The sequence below is a fragment of the Ciconia boyciana genome, chromosome 2 (assembly GCF_034638445.1).
Source record: "Ciconia boyciana chromosome 2, ASM3463844v1, whole genome shotgun sequence".
In the NCBI taxonomy this organism is placed as follows: Eukaryota; Metazoa; Chordata; class Aves; order Ciconiiformes; family Ciconiidae; genus Ciconia; species Ciconia boyciana.
In genome coordinates, this window is record NC_132935.1 from 141,950,244 (window position 1) to 141,962,087 (window position 11,844).

Genomic DNA, 11,844 nt, shown 5'->3' on the forward strand with positions numbered 1-11,844 from the left:
AAAGCACCCACTTGTCCTTTGGCAACTGGAGATTCTGAAGAAAGGAACAGTACTGAAAAAGGAGGGAGAGAGGTGCCATTCATATCTTCCCAAAGCCCCCTAAGTGCGGTGGGGGTTGAATTTGCTCCTCTTTCTTGCCTTTATGAAAAATAAAATTATGTCAGAAAACTAGTTGTAATCCTCCGTGAGATAAGAAAAGCAGAGAAGCCACGGAGAGAAAGTCAGTTCCTGAAATAATCAGGGTGCTGTGAAGTTCTCCTCCTTACAGCCCGTACGGACTGTGGCTTCTTTCCTGCAGGCCACAGATTTCCAGGGCCCTGTATCGCAAACCCATCGGCAGCAGCGCCTGCCTCAAGGACAGAGGCCCAATACCGTTGCTGTGAAGGGAGTGGAGAGGAACAATAGGAGATCAGATTAGTTTATTGTTATCTATAGAAAGCACGCCTAATTTGCAGCCACTCTTATCTCTCTTACTGTATGAAATCTGGAGTAAACACTAATTAATGTAACGGCTCTGATAGATTAGAGAGGGAAAGTACGCCGCTCGCTGCGCACCCCCTCCTCCCCCAGATCACACCGGATTGCCCGGTGGGGTTACAATCTACAGAATAAGACAAGTCATGGTATTTTCTGAAATCCAGCTCTCTTTGAACTAGGCAGAGCTTTCATCCATTCAGCCTCTCGGGTTTCCCAGGAGTCCAAGCCCGCTGACGGTGCCTCGGTTTTCTCAAGTTTATTAGCGTTATACGCAACGGCATTAAACTCCTAACCCGGGTTTATCGGTGTTATCGCCAGCGGCACTCGCTGAGCGGCCTGTGCGTGACCCGGCTGGACCAGGGCCCGCCCGAGGCTCCCGTGTGGGATTTTCAGCGGCCTGCCGCCCTCTGCCCGGAGCCTCCAAATGGGGAGCGGCCGCCACGGGGGCGAGGGCGAGAGGACTTTCGCTAAGTGACCCGTCCCGGATTTCGCCGTGATTAACAGGAAATGCTCTTTGAGCATCATCCCGTAACGTGCGGGGGGCGGGGAAGGGGGGAGGACGGGATGGGATGGGGCAGCCGTGGACCCCGGCCGGCTCCCCGTAGCCCCGCGACCGAGGCCCCTCCGCCGTGGGCGGCGGAGCCCGACGGCGCCCCCCACCTGGCCCCGGCTGCTCCCCCCGGCCGCGGGCCCCCCGACGGCGGCGGGGCGGGGGTCGGCCCGCGCCCCCCGGCGCTCGGGCTCACGCAGGCGCGCAGCCCGCCGCGCCCCGGTGACGGCCGGGTGAGCGGGGACCTGCTGCCCCGCTGAATCAGACCTTCCCCTCCCACCACATGCGCAAGGAGGGAGGCGGCCCGGGGAAGCCGTCTCGGCGCATATAAAGCGCTGCCGTCGGCCCGGGCAGCACCGCTGGCTCCCGGCACCCCCGCTGCCACCCACCCGCCCGCCCTCCCGTCCGCCGCCGCGACATGGCTGCCGGCCGCCGCCTCCCGCTGCCCGCGCTGCTGCTGCCGCTGGCCTGCGCGGCCCTGGCCCCGCGCACCCTCACAGGTAGGAGCGGGCCCTCGGCGGGACCCCGCGGGCGGCTACGCGGGGCCCGGGCCGCGGCCGCCTCCGCCGCCGAGGTGGCTTCAGCCCCGGTCGCTGGTGTCTCCCGCAGAGAAGCAGCGCGCCTGCCTGCTGCCCCGCGACGACGGCCCCTGCCGCGCCCTGGTGCCGCGCTGGTACTACGACAGGTACACGCAGAGCTGCCAGGAGTTCACCTACGGGGGCTGCCACGGCAACGCCAACAACTTCCTCACCCTCGACGACTGCGAGAAGAGCTGCTGGACCATCAAGAGTGAGTCCGGGGGCCGGCCCCGCCGCCCTCTCAGCCCCGGGGTGCCCCCCGGGTGGCAGGGGGCTGGAGGGGGCCCGAGGGAGCACCGGGGAGGCTGCGCTGCTTGCGGGACGCTTTGTACCCACCCCGTCTGTCCCTCCTGCTTGTCGCAACTGCCTCACTGGTGTCAATTTTATGCAGAGAAACCGGAGCGAGTTGTCTCAGAGGCGACATGCGGAATTTAACTATTACTATTTTAAATGTAATGTAATATTATAACTAGTTGCTAATTAATGCATCAGATTCTGCCTGTAAAGCTTATGCCACTTTATTAAAGGATGCAGGTAGTGGGACAAGCTGTGACTTGCCTGTGAACGCAGTAACAGCGTTTTGTCGACACTGCTATGTTGTTCAGTACGGGGAGCACAAAGGGTTGACTTTACAGAGGATGAAATTATTTTTGTTGCAGAAGTGCCCAAATTATGCCGGATGGAGGCTGTTGGAGGACCTTGCAGGAGTCATCTAAAAAGATACGCCTTTAACTTGAGCTCGATGAGATGTGAGGAGTTCATCTACGGCGGCTGTTATGGAAATGGCAACAACTTCAGAGATTTGCAGTCTTGTGTGGACCACTGTCTGCCAGAGAAAAGTAATGGTTGTTCCAAATTTTTAATAAAATAGATGGTTTGAAAGCGATATGAAGATGATATTTTATTTGATATTTTCCTCTGGATACCCATACTGTGGGATTTTTAAAGACTTCCGTGAAGCAGATGTTTATATTGTCTGCAGACTTTCATGTGTCACTTGTCTCAGCTGTTACTGAAAGAGCAAAAATGCTGTGTTATTTTAATGTTGTGACCTTAAATATGCCCACAGCTACACCCAACCGATCTCTTGACTTCTAGAGAGCTGTACATGTGTAATGTGAAGGAAACTAAGGTTGGAGGTCTGTGTTGAGGTGGATGTTTGAGACGTTGTGGCAGTCATGCTCAGGGCAGTGATATCCTATTATAAAGTGGAAGTGCCTTTCTAAAATTCGGGTCTGGGAGATTGTATAAGGTGGCTTGGGTTTTTTGCCCTCGCCAGCTCAACTGATAAAAGTTTTTTGCCTGACATGACTCTTCACTGTCTCTCCCTACGAGCTTTGAAGAAGAGACATGGTAATTATGAGCAGGTGACTATAGCTGAGTGTTGTCATAAACAGCAGGTTAATTTCCAGTGCAAGACAGGATCTTTGAAGAAGAGAGATCTACCAGAATGTATAAAAGCTGTCACTGCCTAAGCCTTATTAGTGCTTCATGAGACAGTTATTTTTGGCTGATGACAGATTGCCAGCATTTTCTTAGGTGAATGCTGAATTATTTTTAATTTCTGTTGCACATCCAATAAATTGATAAAAGGTCTCCAGCAGGGAAAGTAAAATTTTGTTGAGGCAAAATGAAACACGATTATTTTGAGGAAAGTGGTGGGTTTTGTACTTTTTGCTGCAAGTGGGCAGGATTTGCTGGCAAAATCATAGCAAGGATAACCAAAATATTGCCTTTTTCCTCTACAGAGGTAGTTCCACTGGAATATTGTTATAGTCCTATATATATGGAATAAGACTTCTGGCCAGACTATGTAAATATCTCAGCTGTCGTATGTGTGGCACCACAAATGGGGAAGACTGGTGAATGTCACTTGTTGGATAGTAATCCTATTTTCTGGGGCTGTCTGTTGCTTTCTCAAATTCATAACTTGCAGGAATAAGATGTAGTAAGTCTCTGAAGTCATCGGTAACAGTCATGTCAGTTCAATGAGAACAAGAGCTGTTTAGCCACAAAATTTATTGCAGGGTAAACTTTAAGAAGTCAGGCATAGAGATTACACTTATGTAACTTTTCTTTCTCTCTTTTTTTTTTCCCCCTTCTTTTTTTTCAAGCTGGTCCCTTGCTGTGCTATAGCCCAAAGGATGAAGGATTGTGTTCTTCTTCTGTACCTCGCTATTACTATGACACCACGACTAAATCATGTAAGGAGTTCAAATATACTGGCTGTGGTGGAAATGCCAATAACTTCGTTACTGAAACTGATTGCTACAACGTCTGCAGAAAAGGTAAGATTTTTTTTGTATTTTGTCAGTCACAAGCAGATAAAGCAATCCAAATACTTACCTTGGCTTGTTACATGTGTATGCTTTTTGCATTTTGGACTCAGTGTTTGCAAAGGCAGGGAAAACTGAGGTGCAACACTAAATCATTCTGACAAGAACAGCGCGATGCAACGTGGTTACTCCATTTTTGAATGAATGTAGAGAAGGGTACACAAAAAGACTAATTAACTTACTAGAGCCCACAAGGAATCAGTCTTTAAATTGTTCAGTACCAGCATCAACACTAATTAAGGTCTCATTTTCTTCCAGATACTTTAAAGTAGGATTAAAGTAAGTTGTGAAATCAATTTACTTTTTTCCTTCACATTTTCAGCAGTTACCATCCTCCCTTGATTCCCTGCTGCCTGTTCCCATTTTCCATTCCCATTCCTAAAGATTTCTGCCTCATCAGTTGTGCTGAGTCAACTGTTTCTGTGGCTGTGGGGGGAAGAGTTGGGAATGATAATTGATTTTTTTGTAATGGTTTTATTCAAACCAGCTGCTGGCTGTGCTTGTAAGTCAAAACAGTTGTGCTTTTACCTCTAGTCCTATGTTCTTACTGCCTATTGCAAGCTTTAATATTCTGCTTTAATTCATTTGATATGTAAATCAATGAGAGAGAGAAAAGCATAATTATATGTTGATCCCCAGAGCACTCAAGAAGCAGACACAGCACAATACTTAAAAAATTGATACTAACAGGGAAAAAATTTAAGGCTATATCTAGCACGTACATTGACTTTGCGGAAAAAAAAAGCCAAAAAGTAGCTCTGTTTTAAACATGAGATACGCACAAGGTTCAAGTACTTTGGTGTTTAAGATGTGTAGTCAGAAGGCTTAAGCAGGAGATGATTCTTCAGTTCTGGGCTGGAAATCCAGGGCTCGGGCAAGAATTGCACCCCAAGCACAGTCCTCAGGAGTAAAAATATTGTCTGCCAGTTAGTCATGGCAGTAATATTTCTGTGGTTGACAAGTCTGAGTGTGTCTCTGCCATTCTAGTATTGTAAGGGAGTCTTTAATAGCATGCTAAGTCTATCTGAGATGCTTGTGATTATCTAATTTGCATCTATTACTACCTGGGAAATGGTAGGGCCAGGCTCCAGCCTAAGTGTGCAAAGAGAGAGGAGGAAGGAAGCTGCCTCTTCAGTGTCTCACCTCTGTGCTCTGCCCCTGCTCATACCCAGCCAGAACCTCCCGGGGGGTTCTCCCTTCCTCACTCTTTGTGGAAGAAAGAAGTGAGGAAATGCTGTCTGTCTCGTAACTAGAGCACCACGTAGCCAAATGTAAAAGATGATAAGCTTTTTCACTAACTTTTGGATTTCACAATTCAGTGAGGCTTGGTACAACCAAAGCCCATAGTTAAAGGCATAATTAGTGCTGATTAATGTTGTGCTATACATATTCATTTCTATAGCTTGGGAGTGTACAGCAACATTCAGCAAATCTTTAAGGCAACTTAAGCCACTCCTTCTGTCCTGCTGCCATAATTCCCTCCGCAGCATCTTTCCTGTTACCTTTTGGACTCTCAAGTTGAATTCAGTTGACCTTCCCTGTGCAAATATGCAACTGCTGTTTGAATTGATCTATAGCTTTTGGAGTGAAAAGGTTTCTGATTAATTTCATTTAAAAAGTTTATATTGGAAAAGAAAATAAGTACGCTGGGGTGACAGTGAAATGATTGGGAACTGGCCACAGGGGCTCCACGTGCAGGTAAACAGGTAGCATAAAGACAAAAGATTTTCAGTCAGGTTTGCAAAGTACTTGTTTTCTGAACTGCATTCACACATTTCACGTGGCCTTTGTAAGCATTCCTGGAGATAACCCTGACTGTCTTTGGCCACTCTGCAGCTTCTGTGTGAAACCCAGTTCTGTGCAGAAACCCAAATCATGTTACCTTTTCATCTCCCACAAGCACTGGTTATATTCTAGACTTTGCCCAAGTATTGTTCAGAGAAATGTAGTAATATTCTTTTGTTTTTTTGCAGATAGAGCAGTGTGTTTACTTCCATTCTGCTGTCACTGCAGGACAGCTAGAAAAGACTTTGATGCTTGCTCAGGAAACGAGCAGCAAAGTAGGGCTCCAGTGCCAAAGGTGGACACATTGGAGACCTTACAGTGTGTGAGAATAGGGTGTCCAGGACACATTTTACAGTTTCTGATATGTTTGTTATTATTGGATCAACTGCTTAAACAGCATAACATGAAAAATACCCCAAACAATAAAGAGTAGTAACAGTTTTGTCATACTGTTTCCCTGACTGCTTCCTTTGTTTTCTTAGCAGGAACTCAGAAACCAAGAATCAACAAGCCAGCGAATGCGTTCCGCAGAAAAATGATGAGCAAACTGATTAGAAAACCTCAGATGTATAACCCGAAGTCTTAAAGCTGATGTGCACTTGGATGTTTGAAACACCTTCTTTTGATTCCACTTTCTTCTTTTGTAAGATAGTTTCCACACAGTTTTATACACCGACATAGTTCTGTCTTTCAGAACTGCTTTTTATTTCCAACTTATGTTTTTATAAAGAACTGCATTTAATAGAAGAAGAATGAACCTAAGTTTGGTTCTTCTGCTCTGTTGTCTTAGCAGTAATACTTTGGCAAAGCCAGATATTTAGATTTCCATGTTTTTATGGGGGAATGTTAATGCTGCCTTGGGAGAATGTCAGCTGTTACAAATCAATTAAGATTTGAAAAATCAATTGTCTCTTAGTGTAACTAAGGCGAGTACAAAGCTAAATCTCTACCATGGATTTTTTGGCATCCTCTGCTTGTTAAAGAAAAGGAACCTTTTTGGGGCACCCCAGCTGCATTTGTTGCAGATTTCTGACCATGGCTTAAAAAAGCACAAGCCCGTTTTGGAAGTCAAAGTTCAATTTAAACAGTTTTTAACTGTAGAGGATGGCCCTCTTTTAACAGCATCACTGTGAATTATAATCTCTTGTAACATGTTTGAGAAATGGACTATCACTCCTTACCTCTCTGAGTCTTTGGCTTTTATAGGAGTATCTTGGGGTGGGATACAAAAGTGGACCTGGGATTTAAATGGAGCCCAAAATCTGAGAGCAGCTCCATCTCACTTTACTTTTTGGTCTCAGAATTGGGTGCCTGGTCACACATTGCAACATATCCTGGGCAATGCGATACCCAGATGGTGTCCTGGAAGGGATCCAAGAGTTTGATAATCTTCTGCTCGTGCACCCTCAGCAAGAGCCTTCTTGATGGACTGCCTCCATCCACGATGCAGGAGTGGCCACTGCAGCCCTTTATGTGGCTGCTCCGCATGCTCTTTCTTTTCTTGCATAAAAACATAATTCAAAGTCTAAGGGCTTACTGCTAGGGTACTCAGTGAAATATCAGAGGCTTGGGTTTTAATCCCTTATCTACATGATATCACACAGAAATTTAACCTAAACCATCCATAATTCTTGCAGGGTTTCCTAGTGAGCGGGCTGTAGAGTATTCTGGAGAACTGGGGGGGGGGGGGGGGGGGGGGGGGAAGAGAAAGGAGGGGAGGCCATGGAAGTTTCTTTCAGTCCCTTAGTGAAGCTATTCCACTTTGTATAAATTGTACCTTTTTTCCAGGTAAATGCCTTAATCTCTTTTTTTAGTTACAAAGAATTTCAGATGCCACTGTGCTGCTTTGCTTCATGCTCTTACATTACTCTAATATCCCTCCAGACTCCTGTGGCTTTGACTAATCTAAATAATTCTCTATCATCTACAGCGCTTTATATGACTCATGACTTACTTCCTTTTTCAGTTTGCTGATGAAACAACACTGACCCAAGGTTGGGTCAACTGTTAGCATTTTGCCACGTTGAAAATTAATGCAGCCCATACCATCCTGCAAATTAACTTTTATTATAGTAGCCAGTGTCCAGCAGCTGGTATCGTGTGTCACAGCATCAATTTCTGCTGCAGAGGAGGAAAGCAGTGATTATAATCAGTTGGGTTCATCTTATCTTGCATAGGCAAACTGCCACTGAAACTCATGACTAGTGATTTGCATGGGACAGTCATACCTGCTGCTGAACAGGGATTGCTGAAATAAGCAGATTTGACTAAACTCTATTGCAAGTAACATCACTGCTCTTTAACTTCCCGTTGCAACCCATAATTCCAGTTCTTTTCTTAGTGGTATCTTGTGAAGAACTATATCAAAGACTATAAAAATGACAATCTGTGCTGATTCTTCATCCTTAGGCTGTGGAAACACTCAATAAATTGCTTTGTAAAGTATTCAGGAGTTGGAGAGTGGCTTCATCTTTATATTTCAGTGGAATTTTAACTATCAGAAAGAGAAAAGAAAAAATCCATGTGGAAACACAATTTTTTTTACTGATAATCTAAATGATGGCAAGCAAAATTTCACCACATCTGTTTTAACAGTGATTGGCCCCAATAAAAGACACTCTCACAATTCCATATGTTAGGAGCAAAACGGCAATGGGTTCGGCTTGTATTCCTGGAATCAGATTTCTGACTCTCAGAAGTGTCCCTGGTCTTCTGTTGATTCTTGTCATCTGAGGAGGTGGAAAACGTGGAACATTTATTTTAAAAAAAATCATTTATTAGACACAATGGGCCACATTTAGAAAAAAAAAAAAAGAAAAAATTGCTGAAGTTTTGTCTCAGCTCCCGGGATTGTGTCCCCAAGCTTGAAGTCAGCTATACTGCTGAGGGCAGCAATTCTGGATCTAGGCAGTGACAAGAAATCTGTTCTACTGGATAAATGCAGTCCAGCTATGGTCATGTAAATCTGAAAGAACCACGTTGCGGATGTGCCGGAATTATTATGCCTTTACATTAGTGTTATTGAAAGCAAAGTCTGCCTCATTATCTTTCTAGAAAGCTTTTTATTATTATGCATCACTAGCACTGGTGATAATTGGTGCAGAGATACTTGCTTCTGTTGAAGTGAGCCTAATTTTTCAGTGTATGGTGGTCCTGTACAGTAATGTCTATAATCTAATAAATTACTTAATTGCTGAGGAGAAGGGGTGTTAATCATAATATATAAAGCCTAATAAACAGCAATGATATTAAAAAAAAAATCTCTGTAAACAAGATACATCAAAGCATGCTGTTTGAGGTATTAGCAACTGATGTGATCATGAGCTGTGATTTCCAAATAAATGCCAGAGAAATGAGCATTCTGAGCTCATGTCTGAACTATTCATAAAAGAGAGATCGTTCAGGCAAGTTAAAGACTAAGTTATGACATGTAAAGTATTGTATCTATTATGTGGGAATAAACCAAGTCACTTTTAATGGAGGTTCCCTTTGTACTGGCAGCACTGACCATAATTTCAGATTAATATGGACAAAATGGATGCTCTTCCAGACACAGCTGTTTAGGTGCCTAACTGCTTTTGTGTGAAGGGTTTTAAATGCAGTTTGAACTCAAAGTACATCATATTGTCTCACTTGGTAGGGCCAAACTTCAAGCTGGTAGCATACAGTAATTTAAGCCTTACTTTTTCTCATGCTAGATCCTCATTAAAGGCCTTAATATATTAATGACATGTTAAATGCTTTCATATAACTGCCAGCTGAATTACAACGTTTTTGCTCAGTGAGCTTTCTTTGAGGCTTACTACTCACTAAGCAAGTGTGCAGCATCTTTTCTAAGAGGACAACGCATGATTAAAATTTTTAAAGCTTAGTATGAAATGCAGTAATAAAACTCATAGTAACTAATAAATGCATATGAACGCTATTCGCTATGGGGTATTTTTCTCTGTGTGTGGGAAGCAAGATAAAGAGGATAGATTATACTAATAAAAGCTATTTAAAGAGTCAAGAGAGTAAAGGGTGAAAAATATACCTCATTATCAAATCAGGAAAAAGCTTTCCATCGTCACAGTAGTTTTCAACAATGAGAAATCTTGAGTTTTACTGATGCTGAAAAAGAATACTTTATAAAAATGCCTCCAGTAGAAAGTAGCGAGACTAGCAAGACTTTTTTTCCCTTTTTTTCCTCTCTAAAAGTGGGAGGGAAGTCTGCTGAGAAAAACAGTGATGACAAATGGTATTTACTGCTCCCTCATGGCTCCAGGCTGCTGCACTGGAGCGCAGGGAGCCTGTACAGTTCCCGCTGTGCCAGCCGGAGGGACTCTACCATGAGTCCAACAGGACCTGGAGTGAGACCAAACACCTCGATAACCTCCTTTAAGTGCAGAAACGTGATCTTGCATAGAGCAGCGTTCTCCTGCAGCAGTGCCTGTGTCTGCTTTACCTGAGCTGCTCTTTGTCAATTTTCATCAGTGGGTGCAAGCAAATAAACAAAGGCTAAGCAAACATTTCTGACCTTTATTTCAGCACCCACACAGTTGCTGGATGTATATGTGAATGATTGCACGCTGTGGTGGGGCAATAGGTTCATTTCAGGTGGGAAAGGAAACTAATTCATTTCTTTACTCCAATATGTCTTCAAATAGGACCAAATAGGATCAAAACTGCTCCGAAGCCTATTACATAAAACCACTGGAAAATATCTGTTTTAATGTTAAAGGCATTTCCTTGATTAGATTTTATCAGGGTTTGTTCCTTCCAACTTTTTCAAGACTCTTCTTTTAAAATCTAAAACAATATTCAGATAAACAGAGATTGGTTTATATTGAAGGAGGAATTTTTACATCTCCTTAGTTTGGTTTAAAGACACTAGATACCTTGGATGTTCTTCCTTCTGATACATTATACGTTAACAGACACCTATTCTAAGTGTCACTTTTGTACTGGAAGTTAAACTGGGTTCCTTAACTGATCTCATAATAGCAATTTTGCATCCTTCTAGTGTGAATTAATCTAAGCCGTACTAAAATAAAACTGTACAGTATGAAGCACAATAAGTTCTAATTCTCATGTAACTATTTAAGCTACAAACACCTAAAAAAAGTAAATGTGTCACTGAAGTAGAGCTCACCTCATTTTGTTTTTCAATTTTGTATTTTCTTTTTAAAACTGAGACCGAAAAAAGATTACAGACTGTACTCTGCAGTTGTGCTGATGGAAAGCTTCTCCAGATATACAATAAAAAAGCTCTTTCCAAACCTATTGCAATGGAGCTGACAGAGAATCATCCAACTTTTCATTGCCTCATTTTTGAACAGACACCTGTAGTTAATATTTCTATCCCCAACAGACAGAATTATGCCTTTGAATGTGATAGTGAGCACTCAGTAGCATTTAGGATTGAGGTTTTCTTCTTTAAAAAGCTCACTTTATTTTATTTTGTCTCAGTTTATGACTGAAGCATTCTGAAGGCTTTCTCATTTCAGCCCAAAAGGTGTTAGGGATGACCGTGCTGAGTCTCAGCTGCAGAGGGTGAGGCTCTGGACCTCAGAGCTACAAAACGCCCTTGAACTATTTATTGCTGAAACCCTCAGCCCTGTTCAAAAACCACTGGGAAACAGCTCAGATGGCTCCGTGGAGGGAAAAGAGGTAGGACATATCTTAAGCACTTGAGAAAGCTAAAGCAGGGGAAAATAAAATAGTCAACAGCTCTTGCAGGCTCCCTCCTGGTCACGAGAGACTACTTTTGCAAGTTGTGCAGCGATGTTCATTCCCTGACCAGGGAAGCCTAGGCTGGAAGGAGGAGGGCAGAGCCTTCTCTGACTCACTGCACTGCCTCCTGCTTTGCCCTCGTGAACAGCCTCTGCCCGCACCATGTTCATGCAACAGCCAGGAAACGCTGGACCTGGCTGTTCTCTTGGTGTTTATTAGCCGATGACCTCCAAGCTCCTTTCAGCCCAAATTTTCCTATGAGTATGAGTGACTGTCTTAAGTGAAGATTAACGTAATGTTGGAAATGCAAATAAGTTTTTCTGAGGACATCACAGAAAAACTAAGGATCCAAATGAGTCCATCCTCCTGGGCACCCGGGGCGCTTCCCATCGCCCTTACCTGTGGA

General features: G+C 43.9%; 1 protein-coding gene across 2 annotated transcripts; it reads left to right on the forward strand.

Moving 5' to 3' along the window:
* The first annotated feature begins 1,075 nt into the window (after positions 1-1,075).
* TFPI2 (tissue factor pathway inhibitor 2) lies at positions 1,076-6,880 on the forward strand. Of its 2 annotated transcripts, none has more exons than XM_072851496.1 (5): positions 1,076-1,527; positions 1,637-1,816; positions 2,265-2,444; positions 3,720-3,893; positions 6,212-6,880. In XM_072851496.1, the coding sequence occupies exons 1-5, from the start codon at positions 1,446-1,448 to the stop codon at positions 6,310-6,312; spliced, it is 717 nt and encodes a 238-aa protein (XP_072707597.1). In that variant the 5' UTR covers positions 1,076-1,445; the 3' UTR covers positions 6,313-6,880. The 2 variants fall into 2 exon arrangements, with proteins under 2 accessions (XP_072707597.1, XP_072707596.1); XM_072851495.1 differs by having other exon boundaries at positions 1,089-1,527; positions 6,209-6,880.
* The last annotated feature ends 4,964 nt before the right edge of the window (positions 6,881-11,844 follow it).